Genomic DNA, 24,963 nt, shown 5'->3' with positions numbered 1-24,963 from the left:
GGAATTATTCATTAGCACTTGAAAGAGTGTCTATACAAAAAAGAGTAAGGGTAACTGTGAAACAATCATATTTAATAATTAAGTGCACTTACCATGCATTTCTCAAATAATCCTCACAACAACCTTAAGATGTGGATTCTATTACACTTTCCATCTTACAGATGAGGAAATAGATGCATAGAGAAGTTGAGTGACTTCCTCAGCTAAGGGCAGTGTTGGGATTTGAACTCGAGGGTATGTTAATCCAGAACCCATACTCGAAGTCATAATTCTTTATTATCTTCCTGTAATGGAAATATAGCTCCACTCCAATGAACATGGGCCCCCACTTTTGTTGCATGAAAAATGATCTCAAGTTAGAGGTAGCTGGTTCATGGATTTCATAATTTGATCAGTTTTCTCGTGTCTCATTAACTCCGAGCTTCAGACACAGAGCAGAAGTTGGAAGGTGGAGCAGGAAACTTCAGGTTTCAACTTGTGCAGTCGTGGCCTAGTATGCAAGCAAGAGTCATTTCTCTCCATTGTTTCTTATGCAAAAGAAAACCAAACTCTTTGCCTGCCACTTTTTCACATTTCTTCGTATTCTGTCGTTTGCCAAGAATCTTGAATGATATTGCAATATTCTTAGGGGAAATAAGAAGCCTGTTCTCCCATACACATTCTTTCAGTGTTGCTGGAATCTTGGAAGAAATGCTATATACATGAGATTTTTGGTTTGTGTTGTAGTTACAAACTTCAGCCTCAGACCTTTTCTAATGCCTTTAGGCCTGGTGTTTATACCCAACACTCAAACTGAATCCATTTTTTCTAAACTTTACAATTAGTTTTCCCAAGTTTCCTTTTTTTGCTTAGTAGTACCACAGTTCCCTCCAATCTTTAAAAAGTTGGAATGCTGTTTGGTTTTCCCCTCTCCTTCACCTCCCAATTGAGCACGTGTCAAATCCCAGTGACATACTTCACTCACACTTCTCAAATGTATTCCCTGTTTTCATTTCCACAGGTCACCTTGGCTCTGCTACCCTCCCAACTGGGCTCTCACCTCTTAAGTGGTTCCCTGTCTCCCACCTCAGGGCAGCCTTTGGGTTCTGATTTGTTTTTCAGCTCCACCTCCTTTGATAGCTGTAGAACTCTAGTTATGAAGAATTGGGAGGCTGTACCTGGGCTTCTTTAGAAAAAGTCCCTCGATGGATTAGGGACGCCCGCCATGTCCTGGGATAAGAAACATTCTCTTTCTCCTTCAGCTTCTCTCTGCTCCATTTTATCCACTTTTGTCAGCTGCATGCTTGCAAAATGCAGCTCAATATATGCTTTTATTGTACTCAGAAATGTTTAGGGACTCTCTACTGCCTTCCCTAAGTTAAAATTCATCCTGGCATTTGAGAACCTAACTTACTTTCTCAGCTGCACCTTTCCTTGCTACCCTAGGAAAGTTTACATTTGTAGTTCTCAAACTTAGTGTCACAATGGACCAGTGGGAGGGAGAAGTTGAGATGATAACCAGGGACATGGCGATCTTATGTAACACCACACTCTGTCTTAGCTCTGGCATAATGGGGATATGAATGTGGGAGAGAGTCACGTGTGAACATCATCATGAGGTCAAGGTCAAAACTGGTGGAGAGCTTGCCACCCTCAGCTTTGCCAAACCACACTGCTGTCTATTATAAATACAGTTTGGGCTTCCCTTCTCCTGTACTTAACTAATACTGAGACTTTAAGACCTTTGTATCTCTACCTGGCACATTTTTTTTTGTTCTTCCAAGTTTAGCTTGAATTCATAAAGCCTTCTCTAATTTTTCAAAATAGATATCTTATCTCCTTTTTATGAGCCCCAGAGCATTTTATTTAGGATGCTTATGTTCAATCTTGGATTATATTTTATATTTATTTTGCAGAGAGAAAGTGTTTTGTTTTGTTTTGTTTTTGTTTTTAATCTCCATTTCACTGAACTGCATACATGGTAGGCCCTTCATGATCTGGCTTCTTCTGGCCACACTTGTCATGTCTTTCCTCAGTTTCCCCTTGGCCTTCTTTGCTCCTATCATACCAAACAACCTGGAATGTCCCCAACTCCACTTGCCCTCTCTTATCTTCAAGCCTTTGCATGTGTCATGCCTTCCTAGCTGGTGAGCTAGATTGTCCAAATGGCCGCAGCTGTCCACCCCTCCCTGAAGCCACCTTCTGCAATGTGACTTCCCATCAGGAGGCGGAGATCAGTTTCCCTCCCCATGAATCTGGGCTGGCCCTGAGACTTGCTTCACCGCAGGGCAGAGGAAGCTACCCTGTGCCAGTTCTGAGCCTAGTCCTCAGAAAGGTTTGTGTGTATCCACTTGTTCCCTTGGAAAGTTGCCCAGCTGCTATGTGAACAGCCCTGTGCCAGCCTGCTGGAAAAGGAGAGACCATTGGGAACAGGGATGAGCTGTCCCAGAAGAGGCCATCCTAAGCCAGCAGCTCCCCGCCAACCCCAACCAACCCAGCAGCTCTCTGTGGGCGTATCAACAAGTCCCAGATCAGCAGAACTGTCCAGCTGGGCACAGCTGCATCACTAGCTGATAGAATCATGAGCTATTCTAGTAGTTATTGTAAGCTATTCAATTTTGGAATGGTTTGTTATGCAGCCAAAGCTAACTGACATATTAGTTTAAGAGCTACTCATCTGGTCTTAACTTAAATATTATTTCTTTGGCAAAGCTATTTCTGACCCCCTTCAGGTGTGAGTTAGGGTTCCCTGTTATGTCCCACAGAGGTAGTATTAGAATTACTTGGGAATCATCTCTATCATACATTAGATTGGAAGATTTTTTGGAAGGCAGAAGTTTTGTCTTATGAACTTTAGGTCTAGCGTAGTACGTGGTACTCCATAGGTGCTCAGAAATATTCCTGAATGAAGCAATGGATTAAATCAGAGGTGGAAACTTGTGGCCTGGATATGTTCAGTTTGTCACACATAGTGTTGACCCTAAATGATAAAAAAATATATACTTAAAAAAATAAATTGTTTGCCTACTTTTGAAAATCAAGAAATTTAAGATAAATAGCTATTTTATTGAATTGTCATTAAAAAATGGAAAGATTCGTCAACATTGGGCTGTCATTTCTTCATGGCACCAATGAGTGGTGGCTTGTCCCCTTCAGATGGGCACATACTTTCTGGCTGTGACAGTTCTCGTTAATCCCTATTGTCTCCTCAACACCCACTGTTATTTGTCATCGCATCTGTATGGTTCTGTTGCAGACATCTGCAGGTTTCACTGAGCTACTTACCTAGGAGATTGGCTGATAAATGTATCCCACTTATTTATTTCTGCCTTCAGTGTGAGTGTGACGTAGGCAGCCTCTCTCTTCCTGGATAAGATTTTAAACATTGCTTATGGTCTCATTTTTCTTCTCTACAAATTAAGTTTATTTTTTCTCCTGCAAAGGGTTCTCAAGGATAATTTGATTTATAACCTGCCTAAACTAGACAAAGATGTTTTGTTTTGTTTTGTTCTGTCTCATAATTCAGTTTCGTTGTGGCAGAAATTGTGGTTTGGCCGGAGGTTTCCTCACCCAGCTGTGCTGGGAGGCTTGTCAGGAAATCATGCCAGTGTCTGATGTTTTATTCGCTTTAATGGTGTTATAAGGGTCTACATAAAACCTACTATTGGTAGCCTCTTTCATGATGGATTGAAGTAATATTTTTAGCAGTTTGAGGTGAGATTGGAGGCCTTTTGTCTTTGGATGACGACTCATGCTGCTTATAAGGTTTATAACTCAATGATTGGGTCTTTAAAAAAAGAATTCCCCCAGACAATTTATAATTCCAGGTTTTAAAAGGAAACTCAGCAAGGTCGTTGCTGTTCAGCAGGAAGGCGCCGGCACAGGTGTACCGGTTGTTTGCCCTGGCTCCTGTTCTAATTGGCCAGTAGTGCCCAGGCTGAATCAGTAGTTAAATCTTTTGAACATATCAACCCTGCAATTGATACGTTGGAATGGAAAAAATGCTAGTCTTCAATCACATCTGTACCTTTGGACTAGTTTATGAGGCAACAGCTGTACCAACTTGGTCACAGCTCTGTGCCACCTGGTGGTATCAGTTCTCTTACGTAAACACCAATATAATTATCTAATTCAGAAGAATCTTTATCTCTTATGGGGCATCCAAGGTTCAGCTCCCCTGAACCTGAAAAGGCAGCTCAGCCTGCTTTCTCATTAGTGAAACGAGTAAGCAGGTGGGACTTGGCTCTGTTCCTTTAGTCCTGACTTAAATTAGTTGATGCCTCATTATTTCTACACGTCCCATATGATCATACCACCGACTTATGAGCTCAGCCGAGATGGAGTCTGAAGTGAGTGCAGCCTGTCTCATGTAGCCTCGAAAAGAAACAGCAGCTCTATTTTTAGTAGTGGTTATTTGACAATGCATAAGAATGGACTAGCAGGCTTTATACCTCCTTTTTTAGCCTCGTTGGAGAATTATTTATTCCAGGTCTCTTTTTCAATTCCTGCATTCATCCTTTTAAAAAACTAGCTTTTACAAGAAAATGAATACAAAACTATTGCAAGAAAATTTTAAATAAGGCCTAGTAAAATGCAGAAAACAAAAGTTCCCAAATCTCACCTTAATAAAACACTGTAGCATTTTATTAGTCTATCTCTTCGTCTCTGTCTCTCTCTTTATATTTTTGACAGCTTTAAAACTTGGAATTCTTTCTTTTAATCATTGAACTTAATTTTCCTCCAAGATTCCCCCCCCCCCCACATTCTTCTGTGGTCTTAGGAATTGTTAAACAAAAATATCTCAAGTTGTCATTCTGACCACTGATTATTGTCATGAGTCATTTTCATGTGTAACTTTTGCTCCCTGTGTGCCTACTTCTAGCCACCTGGAATATTCTAATTTTCTGTGGTTGGAAGAAAAACAATGATTTAGAACTGTATGTAAGTTAAAAGTCACCAAACCCTACATGGACCTAAGAGTCTCTCCTGTGGTATAAAATGTGTGGACTTTATTTAAATAACTTCCTGGGTTTTCAAATATTCATTTCTCATTTTTAGCTATGTGTTAGAGTTGAGATTGCATTAAGTGTGATCTCTGAATTAGAGAGATTTTAGTATATTTTGAAATGTAATGTTAAACATCTTTTCATGTACCTGTTTGCCATTTGAATGTCTTCTTTGGAAAAAATGTTTATTTAGTTCCTCTGCTCATTTTCTAATGAGGTTGTTTGCATTTTGGTTATTGAGTTGTGTGAGTTCTTTATATATTTTGGATATAAACTCCTTATCTTACATATGGTTTGCACAAATTTTCTTCCATTCTGTAGATTGCCTTCTAATTTTAATTGGTTCCTTTGCTGTGCAGAAACTTTTTAGTCTGATGTAGTCCCACGTGTTGATTTTTGCTTTTGTTGCTTCTACCTTTTGTCATAGCCAAAAGTTTACTGCCAAGGCCAATGTCAAGGAGCTTCCTGCCTATGTTTTCTTTTAGGAGTTTTATAGTTTCAGATCTTATGTTTAAGTTTCTCATTCATTTTGAGTTAACGTTTGTGGGACGCATAAGATAGGGGTCAAGTTTCATCCTTCTGCATGGGGTTATCCAATAAGAAAACCATTTGATTTGTGGAACTTATTAAACTGAAAGAAATTTTAAAAGAAGATTTATAATTTAACTAAGGAGTCATCTTCATTGACTGGTGTTAATCAGATGACTATGTTAATGAGGATGGGTGGGGGGATTGCTTAGGTAACAAAAACCCTCTCTACATCTTAGTTGCCTAACACATAAGCATTTCTTTCTTGTTTATGGCAAGTAGACTTCTGGCCTGATGACTCCCTGAGGTAGATTTCTTCCAAGAGGTGACTCAGGGATCTTGTAACGTATCATCTGGGGCGTGAAGTTATCAGGGTCACCACAGCAGCGGAAGAGAGATCACAAAGAACTCACACCCCCTCTCAAATGCCTCACATTAAAATACTTAAGCCCAGGAGTAAGGAATGTCACTGCCACACACAGCCCATTGATCAGTAACTACCAGGGAGCTGGGAGCCCTTCCCGTGTGCCCACAGTGGAGCGGAGGACCAGAGATGGGCAAGGGCTGCACGTCTCCATCACAGTGACCTTGGGCAAGTAACTTACCTATATGGCAAAGGGATTGAACTAGATGACTTTAGAATAATGCTTATCTCTTCTCACAATCCCTGACTCTCAGTATTTAATTTCTTCTTCTTACGAGATTTGTGTTTTTGAATGCTTTGTAGGCATTATTTTATTGTTACTCCAAAGATATCAGGTATATTTATACTAGTAAAGGGCAGATGCTTATGATGCATAGTGTAGCTGATGGTTAAACTAGGGGGCTCTGAAGGCACATGATCTGATTGTGAATCCAGCTTGGTCTCTTACTGGCAGTCTGACCTTTGTCTACCTGTTTTACTTCTCTATGATTCACTTTTTTTGTTTGCTTTTTAACTCAGGTGTAAAATGGGCGTAGGAATAGTACCATCCTTATGGGATTCTGGTATTAAATGAGTGAATTATAATGTTGTTATAACAATGTCTGGAACATACTAAGGGTTCAGTAAGTTTATTTTATTATTTTATTATTTTTAAAAAGATGACTGTCCTTCTTGCCCTGGCTTGATATGTGTCTACATAGTAATAGCTCAGCAAGTTGTTGTCTTTAATCTCCTGGCGTGATTAGCTAGCCCAACCCACGAGAATCTCTTTAATCTACTAACCCATTAAATGGAGTCACAAACAGTACCTGTAGGTGATTTGGGCCTTTGCCCAAGACCACCAGCTCCTTTGTGCTTGTACCTCATCTGCTTTATCTTAGATTCCATCCCTGCCTGACTCTATCATGGCTCTGTATTCAAGCTGGATCTTGCCTTAGGCTCCTGCAAGCTTGAGATTCCTGCGTGGTTTCCACTTGTCATTGAGTTCTAGCTTTATCTCATGGACTTCCCGGGCTGGCCCTTTTGATTCCTGGGGAGCCCACTAACCTTGGCTAGTAACTCTATACCCTTTGAGTGTATTTCAGATGTCACCTAACCCTTATCACCATCGCAGATCAATGACAAACCCAGGATGTTAAATCCTTCTGCAGGAGTTATCTCTTCAGGCAGATGCACATGAGCAAGAACTTTGTTCTTTCCTCCTGAATCTTCAGAGGATTGTCCTTGGGAGCGAGTCGTGCATACTGCAGCAAGGGAGAGGGTGAGAAATGGCGTCATTTATTCTCCGGCATGGGGATGGTCTGGTCCCCTTCCCCTTTTGCTTTTTGGCTGATCTAGTGGGGGATCTTCTGTGAACAGCTGCCAGCACATTTGCTCCAGGCAGGGAAGAGAACAACTCTCACCAAGCACTGTTCTTCCTTGGCCTTGGGTCTGCCCAGTACAAGAAAGGCCAATACTTCCATGTCAGGCTCCACTCAGGTCATCCTCTCGCCCATTGGCCTGAGAGAACATTGAGTCAGGCTGGACTGTGATACAAGCAAGTTGCTTTCTGCTTCTCTTGGTCCTTTCTTTTCCAAGTGTTATCAGTGGACAGTGTGGTACTTTTCCCACAGTGCACAGTACAGGTGGGAGATGCGAAGCTTCTGAGATTTATGTAGAGGGGAAGAATTTCATCAGATGGTATTGTCACCCTGTCCCTGAAATAATGATAAATGAGGGTGCAGCCTGCTTTCCCCCAATCTGCCTTCATAATCTTGTATGGCAAACAGGTCAAATTTGTCACTGCCAAATGCAATAAATTCTTATCTATGGTTTTGGAAAAAGAGAAATCATCAGAGAATAATTTCCAAATACTCTGCAAAGGTTCTATAGCCCCACCCTTTTTATCTAACAGTAGAGAAATAGGGAAGTTGTGCAATTCTAATTTCTTTTTCAATGCTCACCCAAGGATATGTTTTTATTGATCTTAGAGAGAGAGGAAGGCGGGGGAGGGGGAGAGAGAGAAAGATGTGAGAGAGAAACATCAATTGGTAGCCTCCCGTACGTGCCCCAACTGGGGATCCAACCCACACTCTAGGTAAGTGTCCTGACTGGGAATTGAACCCACAACCTTTTAGTGTACAGGACGATGCTCCAACCAACAGAGCTACCTGGCCAGGACTGCAATTCCAATTTTATCTAAATTTTAAGCCCTTTGTATGTTTCAGAAATAGCACAAGACACTCTTTCCCCTAAGGCCAAGTTTGTCAAACTTGAATAGGGAGAACTTTAGAAACAGGAATGAGGAATACACCAAAACCAAAACTGCTATAAGGTTTAAAATGCATGAATCCTACCACTCTTGGGCACCCACATCCAGCCTAATTAATACAATAACTCATGCACATGTAGTGCTGGCAGAGAAGTTTTTAAAAATATATTGTCTATGTGAATCTTTCGGCAAGGTTGGGTTTTGTTTGTTTGTATTTTTGCAATGAGGAAAATGAAGGTTACTGAGAAAACCCCCTCAATCTTCAGATTCCAAATTCTAGGCCTTCCCATAGCCTCAATGTCTCCCTTTATCACTTTACCCTTTGTGTTGAAGGAAGGACTGGGATAAATTTGGGGAGAAACACTCTGGAGCCCTCAAGTAGTTTCTCTCTCCTGCCCTCGGAGGAAAGCAGGAGTGTTGGTATTTTGGGGGACACGGACTTTGTGCATACCCAGTGGGGAGAAGAGCCCTGGTGTGCTCCTCTGTCAAGCACCATCTTCCCATGCCCTGCCACCATGGAGCTGGGACTTCCCCATAGAATGACCTTGGGCCCCCACCTGCAGTGAAGCACATTGTCTAGTCACATTTTTAGGCTCAACATGTGACAGGTGCTGAAGGGATATAATAAGAAACATGCTTTCCAGCTTGGAACCAAAGGGACTCTGTTCTTTCATCTATTGCTTGTTTGTGGTTTGAGGTCAAGATTCAACTGAGACCAGTTGAAAGATGATTCTATAAATAGTCAACTGGTGATGGGACTGCTTTGGGTTCAAAGGAATTTTTCAGTCCTTTACAAAACCCATGAGGTGGTAAGGTGCCACTATGGCAGCCCTGTGTTGTACTTAAAACTAATTTCTTTTTGGACCTAATGAAAATGTATTGTGCCAGACTGCTCATCACTTTCTACTTAAAAATGTTCCCAGAGACAGTTAGGCACACACTGTGTCCAATGATTGGAAAGCATAATCCTCTCCAAAAGGAGGTCCAATGTTCACTTATGTGAGGTTTAGCTTGGATGGGTTCTTAGTTGGAATTAACAGAATCTTCTCCAACTAGCTTAAGAAGAAAGAGATTTATTAGTGGATAGAGAGAGAACTTGCAGAATCCTTGTGAAGGCCGAAGACAGAGAGTTGAAGTTGAGCTTCTATGAACAACTTCCCAACTTAAACTGCAGAACTGAGCTGCTTTGGGATGGGCAGCCTTGGTCAGGGCCATGGGTTAAGGAAGCAGCTACAGCATCTAGAAGCAGCCGCCACGCTGGCAGCAGAGCCGGGCTGCTGTGATCCGAACCAGTAAAATCGATGCCCCAGGCCCCGCCTCTCTTCCCAAGTGGCTCAGTTCTGAACCAAAGTCTCACACTAGGGCTTCCGAAAGGTAGACCCTCAAGTGCCCCTGGAACTCCAGGCAAATGAGAGCCCAGCCTTTGCACACTAGATGGGTTTACAAAGAGTGTAGAGCGAAGCACTCGGCAGTACCTTCCGCAGTGCTTCTAACCCACCTCTCCCCTGCCCACTGGCATAGTAAAGAACAAAGCTTATTTCCCACCCATCTGTTCTCCAGTCTGTCCTCGCATCTGTCCATCATCCACCCACCCGTATATCCATCCATCAATCAGATGTTTGCACTTTTGGTATTTTATTTTTATCGGTTTCAGAATTATCAAAAAGATAAGGGTTTTTTAAAACAATGTATAATTACGATATCATTATTACACTAACATTTAAAACAATCACCCCTCAATATCATCAAATATCTAGTCAGTGTTCAGATTTCCCCAATTGTCTCATAATTTTAAGAAACAGTTTGTTTGAATCAAGTTCCAAATAATGATGGTTTGGGGCTTTCAGCAGACAGGCGATTGATGCCTCTTCAGCCTCTTTTCATCTGTAGTTCTCTCTTCCCTTTCTCCCCTCCCTGGCCCCTCTCCCCCCCCCTTTCTCTCCTCTCCTATGGTTTTCCTCCCCCTCCCCCCTCCCTGCCTCCCCCACCTTCTGCTCTTTCTCTCCCGGCCACTCCCAGTTCATTTGTTAAGGAAACTGGGTCACTTGTCTTGGAGAGTCTCTCTGGGTTTTGCTCCCGCGTCTCCCCATCCCCCTCTCACGATCCGCGGCATTCTGTATTCCTGCAAAGAGGCGCTTCTGTCTAGAGGCCGATTCAATTTGGGTTTAATTAGAATACTTGAGGGGTGAGGCTGTGCACATCACTCAGAGGCTTGTGATAGCTGGTTGCCTCTTCTGGTGACATAAGCTGCCAGCCATTCATGATCATTTCATTAGGGGTTTGCAAAACATTTAGATTCTGAGTCCATCACTCCTTCCTCATTTATTAGCTGGAAAAATGTGTGAGAAACTGTCCCTCATTAACAATTTGGCTTTCCCAAGATAACTTTTATACAGAAAAGCAGAGTACATTTCTGATTTCTCCCTCCCCCTCTTTTATTCCTTACCAGTTTTCAGAAAAACAAATGGATTCCCTAGCATCTTTTAAAATTAATCAATGAGGTGTTTTGTTTTTTTTTTAAGTATCATTAGGACATCATGGACTTAAGGAAATTTGATTTGCTTCAATCTACTGTGGTTATTTTTTTAATCAATGCTCAAATTGACCCATTTTGGGCTAGTGTGAAGCTTTAGTTCTTTTTGGTGCAATTCGTTTGTTTGTTTGTTAATCTTCACCTGAGGATATTTTTTCCATTGATTTTTTTAGAGAGAGTGGAAGGGAGGGAGGGGGGAGAGAGAGAAACGTTGATGTGAGAGAGACATATCGATTGGTTGCCTCCCACACTGGCCCCAGCCGGGGCCAGCAACCCAGGGAAATACCCTTGACAGGGAATCGAACCCACAACCCTTCAGCGCATGGGCCAACACTCTAACCATTCAGCAACACTGGCTAGGACCATTTTGACACAATTCTAGTTGTCTTGATGACTTCTTTGATTTCTGGTATGAACAAATGTTGTAGGTTTAGTTTATGTATTTCTTGCCTCAGACCCAGCCATTTCTTCAAAGGTCTCTTGCTCCTTTTAGCAAGAAACAGAATTTATTTGTTTATTTATTTACTTATTTATTATTTTTAATCCTCACCTGAGGATATTTTTTCCATTGCTTTTCAGAGAGAGTGGAACAGGGAGAGAGAGAGAGAGAGAGACATCGATGTGAGAGAGACACATCGATTGGTTGCCTCCGTCATGCGCCCTGACCGGGGCCAGGATGGAGCCTGCAGCCGAGGTGCGTGCCCATGGCCAGAACTAAACCCGCACCCTTCAGCCTGGGGGCCGATGCTCTAGCCACTGAGCCCAACCGGCTAGGGCAAGAAATAGTAATTAGAGACCACACAATCTGGGTAGTATGTGAAATACTATATGCTTTTAAAAAGTAATTGAATCTTCAATTATACCAGGAATTAAAGAGCAAGAAGGGATGCAACCATGGAGCAGATGAAATGCACTTCAGGCCTTCCTAGGCCGCGGCCCTGCAGGCATAAGTAAAATGTTAGAATTCGTGGTGCTGACGATCACTGGGTAATGGTTAAGGAGCTGGGGCTGGGGAGAAACATTCCCGTGGCTTGAACACGGCTTGTGTTCCTCCCCAGCTGCCTTCACCGCGTGCCAGGTGGTTTCTCCCTCTGAAGGGCGGTCAGAGGACAGAGGACGTGGCTTTGCTTCATAGTCTGCGGATGAGGCGTGGACACTGGACCTGCACACCCGGGGCCGCGCGGGGGCCCAGGCCCTGGCGATAGACAGTAAGGGTTTGGTGGGAGGCGGAGGTCTTGCCTAGGAGTCTGCAGACTCGGCCTCGCATCCTGGAGTAGCTGTGGCTGGGTCGTGCTCTCTTTAATCACCCTGTCCCGCGCCTGCGCTCTCATCTGTAAAATGGTAGAGTCTGTGTGCCTGCCTGAGTGGCTTGGGGTGGGGAGTAGAGGACAGTCATCTTTATCCTAGCTACCAGGATTTATCAGAGGGCCATCCAGACAGAAATCAAATAGATAGAAAATATTTGCTATGATTATATCTTCTTCACTCCGCGGTAGTGTGATTCCTGGCTATGGGAGCCAGCTGTTTTGATGGACAACAGAAGTCCCCTTGGCCCACCATCTTTCTTCCACTGGCTCTGCGATAGTGCTTGGAATCTTCTTGACTCTCGCCCCTTAATTTTTAGGTACAGGCCTTTAAATATTGTCTGGGGCAAATGGTATATTATATTATAACCCTGGTTAAAATGATCTTATCTGACTGGATATGTGGGTCACCCAGCAGGTCTCAGAGTGAATGAGCATGGCAAGGCTTCTTTTTATGGGGAGGAAGACGTCTGGAGAGGTCGGGAAGGGACCACAGGGGCAGTTCAGAGGCTGCCCCACTGCAAGGGAAAAGGAAATCCGATGGCAGATCACCAGTGGTATCTGTTTGACAGCATGATTTTATTTTGGAGAACTATCCTTTCCTCTTCGGATATGTTCTCATTGGTTCTTCTTTTGAAGTATCCATCTAGGGAAGGGATAAGTATTATCTGAGTTAGGCCAGTCAGATGTTTTGTTTCAGGGATTAAATCCTGAGTAGAGCAGCACAAAGATAGTGCACTTGGAGGGGACTCATCTCTGTGGTGACACCCTGAAAAGGTTGTTCGGTAGCTCCCACCACTTAGATGGGGGGAGCTGCCCAGATCTTTGGCATTCTTGAACCCGAGTCTTCAATCTCTTTTGCTGCCTTCCATTGAATTTACTCTCTCTCCCTTTCCCTCTGCCTTAAGTTAGCTCTATTTGGTCTCTGTTGCTGGGCACCAAGAATTCTAACATAAAATAAACACACAGACAAAACTTGTTTAATACCACCATTTAACTGTAGTAGTAGAGAAGGAGCTAAGATACATTACTAAGTGCTCTATGTGAAGGCATTTATATCTCTATGATCTCTGCTTTTAAAACAGATGAATATAATTGGCCTAATTCAGAAGAGAAAGCAAATGAAGACCACAAGGAAAAAGCTTTTTTTTTTCCCCTGTCACAGTGACAAGGGTCAGAGGGCCTGGGCTGTCCTGTTAGTGGAGGTGCCGGCACTGCCCCCATGTGGGGTTATATGCAAATATTGACACAAAATTTTAAATGCTCCCCTTTGACCCAGTAATTTTGTTTCTAGGAATTTACAGATATATCATATAACCAGATATCGCACAGCCACTATAATAAGGATGAGACCTACATACATTCTATATGTAGTTACATTCTCTACTACACATTAAGTGAAGAAAAGCAGAATTATTATAGTTGTATCCAAAATACATAGAAATATGTTTAGAATCATTTTGGGAAAGATTCACAAAATGTGGGTGGTGGTTGCCGCTGGAATGGGAATATGGGCAGGGGAGGAAGCAGCTCACTCTGTATTGTGCTCTTGAATTGGGCGTTGCCTCAGATTTGTTTTCAGCATTATGCTAACGAAAGGCTGGAGGAAGGGACCATTGAGGGCTGGTCTGTCTGCAAAGTCTGCCAGGAATTAAGTGGCCTGTACAATCTTCTTCAAACTACTTCCTGGACAGCTCGAGTGTACTTGGAAAAACAGAGGACTTTGGCCTATTTCTGGCTCTCTTTGTCTCTTGGGGGCCATTGTTTAACTTCATGCTGTTATCAAGTGTATACTTTCCAAGAGGGGGTAAATACCTTATTTTTCCCATTACTACATGGATATTACAGAAAATACCAAGAGTCAAAAGATAGAAAAAAACCAAACAAAAAACAGCCATAATCTTAACACCAGATAATTACTTCTAATCATTTTGCTGTACTTTTTTATAGTCCTTTTATCCATGCCTATCTAAATAATGTATACTTTACATAAATGGGATCGAATGTTTTATAAACTTAACCTGATATTATTAGTAATTTTCCATGCCATTAAGTTTTTTAATATAATTTTTGATGATTTCACAGCTTTCTTCCTGTTACATGTTCATTGTTCATATTCTTAGTTAATTAAAAATTTTACATCTTTTTTACATATGAGAATCTAAAAATTAAAAATGCTTTTCTGTTCTGAAATTGGTGTAAATTTTGCCCAGTGGGACCCATAGCCTACCCTAATGATACCCTAATGTTGCTGAGTGACCAGAGGTGAATAAAGCAGGTGCTGTGTGTGTGTGTGTGATCCAGCTTGTAGACATTGCATAGCACTGACCTTCAGCCCTGCAGGCCTTCTGCAACTTCTACCACAGTATCAGGCTGTCCCAGGGGCGAGTTTGCTCATAAGCCTTTTGTTATCAATATAGTTTAATCTTATCCTTGTACCAAGCCCACAAAGTTACGATACTGAGAACTCTAACTCTCCTGGATGTCGCTGTGAAAATCTTTCCTCCATAGGCATCAGAAAGTGCTGAGAAGTCTTAGCTGAGCAACGTGCAAGGGGAAAGGAAAGACGATTCTGGACCACCATTTGCTTTACTGGATGCAGACATTCTTTTAAGTGGTTGAAAAAGGTAAGAATCACTATATTTTCTTGGAGAGGGAGGGATGGGTCTTGAATCATCCATTGCCTCAGAGATCTTGATGACACCCTAAACCTTCACCCCATTTTCTTAGCTTTGGAGACTCATTTTGCCAAAGTTTTACTGTTTACTTTCAGTCTTGAGAAACAGGGACTTCAGCATGGTAAAGATGTGACAAGTGGCTTGCTGTTGTCTAGAGCCTCATCACTGACCTTTCAGGCTTATGCTAGATTAACGGAACCATTAGGGAATGTATTACCCTTTAAAATGTAATCATTGGTTCACTTGCCTTCTGAAGCAGACAAAACATTTGCTTTAATGTTCAAAGTCAGATTTTAATCATTATGAGAAATAAATAATGCTAGTGGCTTCAAAAAGGATTGTAATATGTTGGCAGTAATCCTGACAACAAAATATGAGTGGTGAAACACACATCACTGAAATCTGAGTAAGAGGTGGAAACTCGAATGTTAAATCAAGTACTGCTGTTGACGTGTGCGAAAGGCCAATAGTGGTAATCAGTCAACAGAGAAAAACTAGCAAAAAAAAAAAGTATGGTTTTGTACCATGTCTGTTTGTTAATGGGCTCCTACCACATGACCACATTTACAGATACAATTTGCCTGTAGCTGATCTGGGGGTGGGAGGCCCAGCTGTCATTCATCCATTTTAAATTGCCTTTTTTTTTTTTTTTTTTGGTGGAGAAGCTGTCTCAGCTAACAGAAAGGCTTATAGAAACGAAAGCTTAGAGCAAGAACTAGATATAATTGGGTTTGAAGTTTGCTACTAAAACAATAGCTAATGACTAGTAAACCTCTTTGGATCATCAGTGTTTCAGGGGCATATCTTAGATGTGCTTCCTGACTTCTAGGGGCTCTCAGTGAAACTTGGGACCAAGATACAGGACTAATTTGTTCTGCCCTAAGTTTGAAGTTGTTCCTGCAGCTGATGTTGAAGGTGATCATGGTGGTGCCATTGGTAGGAAAGCCTACCAATAACCAGGAAATTTGGGAAGATGTTTCAGTCTCTTTGTCCCTAATGTTGCTGAGCTCATCTCCCAGTTCAGCCCTTTCTCTGAAGTGTTTGCTGATAGACTAATTTTTAACCTCTAGTCCAGAGGTTGCAAAATAAAATGACTAAGACCAGGTAGTAACTTAACTGGACAAGGCCCACTAGGTAGGTTGGAGAAGACATGCCCCATCTAAATGGAACAGCACGTACTAAGTTTTGAAACTCTTGGCACATGGGAATGCTGGCTCAGTGTTGCCATATTTTATGAAGTATTTCAAAAGAAAATTTGAAGTTTCAGATTTATAAATGTGGACTCCATAGAAAAATTGTAAGATTTATCTTTTATCTTGCCAACTAAGTCAAACTGAAACAAAAAAATAGCCTGGACCATACTAAACACAACTGTTTGTCACCAGTTTACAACTCTTGGGGGTAGCAGCATCTTAGCCACATATGACGATTTGGGGGAGGCAAGTCTTGGGATTCCAATCCCATCTCACTGCCCAGGCTTCCTAAAGCATGGGCTAAGAAAGGAGGCTCTTAATTCCCCACCTGTGATTCCAATAATCCTTTAATGGTAGTCTCCTATAAACTCCCTTCAAGGACTGTGAAGAGCAGAATCTTTGCATTTTGGAACCCAATGATGAATGTCAACATTTTGAGCACTTACTACATTCCATGGAACAAAAATATTATTACTTGCATTCTCTCCCCTTATTTTTATAGGAATTCTATGAGATAGGTACTAAAATTATCATAATCATATTCCTATTTACAGATGGAGAAACTGAGGCTCATTGTCTGGGATTTCCCAAGTTCAGTTGCAGTAAGTGGCAGAAATGAGATTTAAATTCTGGAGTCAGACTTCAGAATCCAACTTTTAACGACCATAGGATACTTTCTCCTGTTAATGCTATATGACTTTTTAGCTTCTGTGGTTCCTCTGAGCAATGCTGACTTTTCCTCCTAAAATATCCTAAGGAAACGTGGGTGAGGATTTAAAAAATAAAATAATAAAATATCCTAAGGGATTTGTAAGGACATTTTCTGCTTTTCTAGAACACGGGGGCATTATTTTTCCTCATCGTTTGCTACAAGGTTTGCAAAATATGTGAGATCCTTCTTATCACTGAAGAGGGAAATTTCAGTAACACTTGGCTTGAGACCTGAGATGCCAAACCCCTTTTCCATGCCATTTTCCTATCAGGTAGTATTTAAAGTTAGAGCGTGCAGTTTAAAGGCCTAAGGTATGGATTTCACTTCCATGTGGACAGGATGATTTTACTTAGTCTATGACCACAGAGTAGAGCCCACACCTCAGCAAGTCTTCTCACAAGTACAAACAATGTGGGTAGATCAGTCATCCCCATTGACAGAAGTGCTCCAATCTAAACTCCTAAAGAGCATCATCACCATAAATGAAAACAGTAATGATGTAGCCAAGAAATGCAAGTAGATTTTTGCTTAGTTGACAATGCCGAAGGCTGAGTGGTGGACGCCAGGATGAGTACTGTGCTGAGAAGGATTTGGAAACCCCATCTGAACTCATCAGAGTGCTGCAATCGATTGGTCTTGTCTGCTATGGTCTTGGGATATGGAACCAGTGGTGAGTGTGCTCTCCGTACTTGACTGGTATGGTCTCTTCACACGACAGAGCTAAGACATCTCGGGCAGCTTGAAGCATATGCATTTTAATGTGTGATTCTGTTTTTTTCTGCCTCTTCCTTATTTCTTCTTCCATCTCTGCTTTTTCCTTAGGAGAAATGGCCAAACGTACCTTCTCCACATTAGAGACGTCCCTGATTTTCCTCCTTATAATGATGACTGCGATCACGGTGGCCCTGCTCAGTCTCTTGTTTATCACCAGTGGGACCATTGAAAATCACAAAGGCAAGTGTCATGGGCTCTCTCGGATGCTGTGCCTAGGCCTGCAGAAAGCTTCTTGATTACTGCAGACATCAAGGCAAGAAAGAGTGTCTGTTGATAATGCTGATAACTGGACAGTTCGATACGTACTTAGGCAGCCTGGGATAGCCACCTAACCTTTACATTAAATTGTTCTTTCTGCATTGAAAGCAGTTTTTATCAAGTTTACCTTTGCCCCCAAAGTTGATAGCACCTAACATGCAGTTGTTTCTCTTTCACTTTTCCGCAGATCTAAACACCGTTCAGAATTCTTCAGGGCCCAGTAATGTGAGCTTTTGCCCTGAGCCCCTTTTCTTTCCCTTTGCCTTTTTTTTGGGCATCATCTTCTGCTGGGGGTGAAAGGAGAATGAAAGATCCACAAGTATCAATTAGTCTTTAAACAGCCTTAAAGAAGAGAGTCTTGCATTCAAGTCCTTTGGAGGGCCGATCAAGCTCTGTAAATGAGGTCCAGTGGGGCGGTGGACCAGGATGGGGGCAGCTGCGATTTTGGTGAAGACGGTCCACAGCCCCTCCTGTGCACCAGCTGATTGTTGTTATGATAAACATGGACTCAATTCTCCTGAGTTTTCAAGAGAAGCTAGACATTAGGGTGTTTAGACATATTTTGATTTGATTTTTTTTTTTTTTTTTTTTTTAGAGTTAAGAATGATTTAGTTTTTGAAAACTATCTAGGCTATATTTACAGGCAAAAATGGGCTCATGGTTGTTCGATAAAACCTCTGCTTCAGGGTTAGGTTATATTATACCTGTTAAATGAGTAGAGAAAACAGTGGGGATTGAATGCTCAGGCCAAATGGAGAGGAAGATGGTATGTCTTTACTTCTATGGCCTTTTCTCTTTTTTAGTGTATTCTCTACCATGACCCCATGCTCTGAATTCCCTGCAAATTCAGAGGACCAGAGATCCTCTGTGCCAGCAGTGGGGAGAGCAGGATCCTGGACTGCTAGAAATGAAAGGCTCTGTAGTGCTTATCTAGATTTAGCTCTTGAAATGAGACTCAGGGAGGCTATCAATATTGAAGGGTTACTTTTTGGCAAGCACTGTAGTCAGGAGTCTATATACATTTCTCATTGAATTCTCATAAAGCTTCTACGTAGGTGGATGCTAGTCTTAGTACCATTTTACAGATATGGAAGCTGAGGCTTTGAGATCACACAGAGCTTGCCCTTGGCTATGTGAGTAAGTTTTGCTTTGGTTGGCACCACATTCCTACGTCATAATCAATACCAGCAAATGCTCCTGCTTCCTTTCTTGCAAGACTTGATGTCTTGTAGGGGACATGGGCTTGGGGAAGAAAAGATACAGATTTTAACTCCATCTGGAATGTCATTGAAAGTGCATCATACTCTGAGTTGGAAGATCTGGTTTGGGCATCTGATTAATCATATGTTCTCTATGAAATCTTGGTTAAGTTACTCTCTGGGCTTTAGTATTCTCATACGTAAAACTGAGGAGATTGGACTAGGTGACCTCTAAGGTTTTTTGAGCTTCAAAATTCTAGGATCCCATAATGAGTTAGCTGTTAATCTCTTGCCTACGGACTTCCTGACCACTAATGCCTTGTGACACTGACCTCTGCCACCTTGGCCACCCCTGGCTGTTGTCTAGGTTGGAATCAAACAAGCAACTAAAATGTATATGTAAGCTGTCAAAATATGTAAAGAAAACCAAAGCTATAAACCAGCCATTACTCTACATTTTTAATATGCATTAACATATTTATTGTTCAAAACAACCCCAGGAACAACCCCAAATCCAGGTATTATTATTATTATTATCATCTCTAGTTTATAGATGAGAAAATTAGGGTAAATAGCCCAAGTGATTTGTTCAGCTAGTAATTGGTAAAGTCAGTTTTCAAATCCAGGCTGTTTATTTCTATCACCTGCCCTCTGAGTCTCAATGGTATTCTGCTTCCCTGATATTTGTATGTATATGTGATATATATATTGATAAAGATTATAGTGTGTACTTATATGTATATGGTGATATGAAAATCATTACCATAAGGTAGAACTATGTCAACCCGTATACAACGATCTAGGTTGCATTAGGAATAAGTCTTTAGCCCTGGCTGGTGTGACTCAGTGGATTGGGCATTGTCCCATGCACAGAAAGGTTGCCGGCTCAATCCCGGTCAGGGCACATACCCAGGTTGTGGGCTCGATCCCCGGTAGGGGGGTGTGCAGGAGGCAGCCAATCGATGTTTTACTCTTACATTGATGTTTCTTTCTCTCTCTCCTTCTCCCTTCCTCTCTCTCTGAAAATCTATTTTAAAAAATCTTAAGAAAAGAACAAGCCTAAAAAAATAATAAAAATCTTGAGAAGGTTGAGGAGGGTAGAGACAGCTGGTGTGGCATCCTGGAGATGAGGGTTTGAGCTGGATGTGGGTGTGATGGAAATGAACTAACTCTGAAGGGGATAGTGGAGACCGGTTGGCAGAGCAGAAGGGAGTATGGATCCTTGATGAAGAGGGTGGCAGAAGCAACCCCCCAGAAGCTGAGTTAGTAGGTTGTGTGCCAGGAGCCTGGCACCTGGTATGTTTGGCTGGTATAGAAGCACATGGTGAGTGAACGAAGGGTGACAAGTTTGACAAAGAATGGCTTGTGAAGAGAAGCTGGGGGACATTTGAAGGAGACCTTTATTGTTTGGCTGAAGCATGTCCAGTCAAGAAAAAGATCATCCTAGGATTGATATAAAACAAGCTCCTGAGATGTTTTCCACCGTGTATCTTACACCCATGAGACTATACAAAGATTTTTCCTTAGGAACCTGAACTTATAAGTTCTAATTGATGCTGACAAATTAGTGGGCTGAATTTTTTTTTCTCAAATATCTTATGCTATTTTTATTTTCTTAAATTTTATTTATTATTTAATTGAATTTACTGAGGTGACATTGGTTAATAAAATTATATAGATTCAGGTATACAATTCTACAATACATCATCTGTATATTGTATTGTGTGTTTACTACCCCAATTCAAGTCTCAAATATTTTATTCTATTTTTAGATTCTGGTTTTCCGCCCACTGAGAGCCCTCAGTCCACCCAGGGCTCCACAGCCCCTCAACACTCAACACCCACAAAAGGCCCCACAACCACCAAGGTGTCCCCAGTGTCTACTACCCCAGAGCCTCCTCTATTTCAGAACTTCAGTGGCTACCACATTGGTGTTGGGCGAGCTGACTGCACAGGACAAGTAGCAGATATCAATATGGTAGGTAAATCATGGGCTCCTCAAAGAGGCTGAAATAAATAATTTTACTATTTTGAATCCTGTATTTATTCCTGATTATTATAGCATCATCTTCTTGCTTTTCTGTTGTTGACCTCACTGCTCTTGTAACACTATGAATATTGTCCTATAAGGAAGAGAGGACCATTTATTCAACCACAGCTCCCTTGTAAAGACAGTTGGCTGCTTTTCATGAAGTGGCAGGGCTGGGAAACTGAAATACTACAGCAGATGGGCAGGTTCTGTAACTGACTGAAGCAGGCAGATAGGATAATAAACATCTAGTGAATATCAATTGAGGGACAGTAGGAAGTTGCAGGGACTGTGGTGCCACTAGAAAGTGCATGATTCTAGCTGATTGTTGCCATATGAAAATGTAGACTCAGGTTTGCTAAATCTATCAATTTTTTCAAGAGAAACCAGAATATCTCTGGATTGAAAATCTGAGGATTTAACTTTCTCAGTTGGAAAATGTAGGCAATTCTAGTTAGTTAAAACTGGAAACCTAGCATGGGCCAACAGTGCATTAGCCATGTAAAATCTTTCAATGTGTTAGATGTGGCCTGTTGGCTGCTAGCATGCAACTTCCTGACTCTGATGGTTATAATACCATTTATATCAGCCATTCCCTAGGAAACCAGAGCATGAGGTTGTCTGGTGGGATTGTTTCCTTCCTACCAATAATGTTTCAAGGAATTAGATTCAAGGAATTACAGTTGACCCTAGAACAATACGGGGGTTAGGGTTGCCAACCCTGCACAGTGGAAAATTCATATATAACTTTTGACTTCCCCAAAACTTAACTACAGTTGGCCTTTCACATCCACAGATTCAATATACCGCAGATTGACAGTTAAGAATGTGAAAATACTGTTTTCGATCTGTGGTTGGTTGAATCCAAGGCTGTGAAACCCTGAAGGGCTGACTGTATTGAAAAAAATTCATGCATAAGTAGACGTGCACAGTCTAGACATATATTGTTCAAGAGTCACCTGTATTCCCTGTTTTTTCTGAAAACTGAATCTGGAAAGTAACCCTAAATAAACACCCACATGAGGGTAAAGCAAGCAGTAGAGGGAGCATTCTGGAGACCAGGGCAGACTTTAAGGGTAGGTTTTACGGCATGGTGAGAGAAGGGGCCGGGATATGTGTATTTGATCTGACTCGGCTCAGGGAGGGACAGTGGAAAAAGCCAGGGTTAGGTACCCTCAGTACGGATTACTTAATCGTAAAGAAACCATTTTCTTCAGGAAAAAACAAACAAACAAACAAATAAACAAACACACATCAACAACCAAAGTAAGGGAGCCTTCAATTTCAGGATGTTTCTGGGCACTGTGGATGGTGGGAAGGGAACCATTTCCTTGTCTAGTACCTTAGATAGGCAGGTGTCTTTTTTGAAACAGATAAACACAACAACAACAGAGAAGCTCCGAAAGGTCTCCAGGGCAGTCGAAAAATTCTGAGCCACACCAGCTCCTTCCGCGCCCATAGGGCAGTGAATAGCTACTGAAGGGCTTATCACTACTTTGCCTTTACATTTTTCTACACAGAGGATTGAAGACTCTTTTATGATGTTGGCTTTATTCTTTTTAAAAATTTTTTATTGTTGACAGTATTACACATGCCCCCATTTTCTCCCCCAGGGCCTCCCTGCACTACGGCCTGTGTCCATGGGCTGTGCGTATAAGCATATAAGTTCTTTGGTGAATCTCTTCCTGTCCCCCACCCCCGCCTTTCCCTCTGAGATCCCTCAGTCTGTTCCATGCATCCATGCCTCTGGACCTATTTTGTTCATCAGTTTATTTTGTTCTTTAGATTCCACAAATAAGTGAGATCATGTGGTACTTGCCTTTCTCTCACTGGCTTATTTCACTCAGCGTAATACCCTCCAAGTCCCTCGATGTCTCAAAGGGTAAAGCTCTCTGTCCTGTGGCTTGCCTTCCTTTGTTTCCTAAGCAGCCGTTTCCTCCGTGGGTGAGTGTGTTCTCTGGTGTGTGGGTGGGTGGGTGAGACAGAGCAGCTCTGATTCTCTCTTCCCTTTCAGATGGGCTACGGAAAAAGTGGCCAGAACGCACGGGGCCTCCTCACCAGGCTGTACAGTCGTGCTTTCGTCATGGCCGAACCCGACGGGTCCAATCGAATGGCGTTTGTCAGCGTCGACATAGGCATGATATCCCAACGACTGAGGCTGGAGGTGAGTGACTGATGTGAAAAAGAAATGACGCGATGTTAAAGACAAGTCTGTGGACAATTGTGAGCGTAGCTAAGCCCTCCTGGGTTTTCACCCAGTAAGTTCCTGCTACCCGCACGTTATAAGCTCTTGACAATCCAGCGGACAGTTGGGTGAGGAGTGGCCCACATTTTCCCATCCCAAATCATCTTGGTCAAAACCTGCTTTCAGTTCTGCTGATGGTGCATCGTCGTGATTAATGCTGATGTTTTTTGAAAGCTTATTACGTTCCAGGGGGACTTCATATACATTTCTCATTTAATCTTCCTTAATAGAAGTCTGAGGGTGTCAATTAATCAGTAACCCTCCCCTCAAGTTTCTAGACAGCTGAGAATAGATGTAAGTAACAAGGTGAGAATTAAAAATGCAACACTGAAGTGAGGCTGGGCTCTCTGAGGTCCGCTTGCATATTCATGAGTGAGAAAGGGGAGACACTGGAGTCCCCAGAACAGGGACCACTAAATGTCCGTTATTCAGTGTCGTGTTCTATCAGTCTAACCTTTTAAACACTTTGTTCCTCCACTGTATGAAGGGTCAGGTGAGAGGGGTGATGGGAGGGCCTAAGAGCATTTCTCCAAAGTCACTCCCTCTTCGGGAGTGGAAAGAAGCCTCTTCCATCTACGGAAACAGGGAGAGAGGGGATTAAGTATTTCCCCCACCCTTACACTTACTTCAAAAATGAGGTGGGTCTGCTGTTATTCCCATTTTATGGATAAGGAATCTAAGTCTTAAAGAGGGTAATTAACTTTTCCAAATTCACACAGTTGGGAAGTGGTAAAGCTTGGTTCTTAACACATACATACCTGATCCGAGAGCATATATTCTTTTTTTTTTTAAAAAAAATATCTTTATTGATCTCAGAGAGAGGAAAGGAGAGGGAGAGAGAGAGATAGGAATATCAATGATGAGAGAGTCATTGATTGAGCCCGCAAGCCGGGCATGTGCCCTGACCGGGAATCGAACCCTGATCGCCTAGATCCTAGGTCGATGCTCAACCGCTGAGCCACGCCCGGCCGGGCCAGAGCATATATTCTTAAAAGTCACATTATTCTCTTACCTTAGAGGGAAAATGCATTGATAGCCTGCATGGAAACATACTGGGTGGAGGGTGGGATGTGGGCTACTTGGTCAGAGGGATTCGTCTGGTTGTATCACATTCCCTTTCCACGCTTGACTGGTGTCCCAAGATTGCTTCTGTGGACCTCGTAACCTGGCAACTGGTGTTTGGGGCATGGAGAGGTTAATGAGGCAAGGTGGTTTGTAAGATCTTCCTGCTTCAATGTTCACATGACTAGAACGAGGGTGGTGTAGCTCTTCACCCAAAATAGAAGAGACTGAATGGATGCCTTTAGGTATGTTAAGTATATGGCACACTCATTGCTGCTACTCCCTTATGTTCCAGTGAGAACAGATTGTTAAATATCCAGGAATTTTGTGAACTGCTGGCGAAACTTTTGGTAGCTCGAAGTTGACTATGGTGGGAGTATTTATACCATACAAATTGGCAAACAATACAAAGGAGGGCTTTTTTTTTCTTCTTTCGAAGAGACAGCTTATCAGCATACCACTGCCAATGCGATACTCGAGACAGGCATCAGAAAAGGCACTCCTTTTTTGATAAACCCAGATTTGGATTCAGAATCCTCCTCAACACACGGCTTCTGACAGTAACCACAGATAAACAGGACTGAGTGCATGGGATGAGCAGCATTTGCCATCTCTGCTATAAACAAGCTTCTGTAATTGTCCCTGGTATTAGGTGATAGCATCTTACATTGAGGAAGGTCGCTTTGGGTTTGACACTTTCGCTATTTTTAATTTTTGACATAAAAAAAATTAAAGTATCTTTCACAAAGAAACCACAAGAATACCAAACTTCAGATTGATGTGGATTA

At 42.1% G+C, this 24,963-nt stretch overlaps 1 protein-coding gene across 1 annotated transcript in view; it reads left to right on the top strand.

Moving 5' to 3' along the window:
* The first annotated feature begins 17,435 nt into the window (after positions 1-17,435).
* The window catches only part of ASAH2 (N-acylsphingosine amidohydrolase 2), a 47,356-nt gene continuing 39,828 nt past the window's right edge, over positions 17,436-24,963 (top strand). Inside the window, exons 1-3 of the mRNA XM_016220741.2 lie at positions 17,436-17,562; positions 20,612-20,817; positions 22,883-23,032. Of these exons, the coding sequence (XP_016076227.2) occupies positions 17,436-17,562; positions 20,612-20,817; positions 22,883-23,032 (483 nt within the window). The remainder of the gene's footprint in view (positions 17,563-20,611; positions 20,818-22,882; positions 23,033-24,963) is intronic.

The sequence above is a fragment of the Miniopterus natalensis genome, chromosome 14, assembly GCF_054644295.1.
Source record: "Miniopterus natalensis isolate mMinNat1 chromosome 14, mMinNat1.hap1, whole genome shotgun sequence".
NCBI lineage: Eukaryota > Metazoa > Chordata > Mammalia > Chiroptera > Miniopteridae > Miniopterus > Miniopterus natalensis.
The sequence above is the reverse complement of the archived record's forward strand: the minus strand, read 5'-3'. Positions and strand labels throughout refer to the sequence as shown.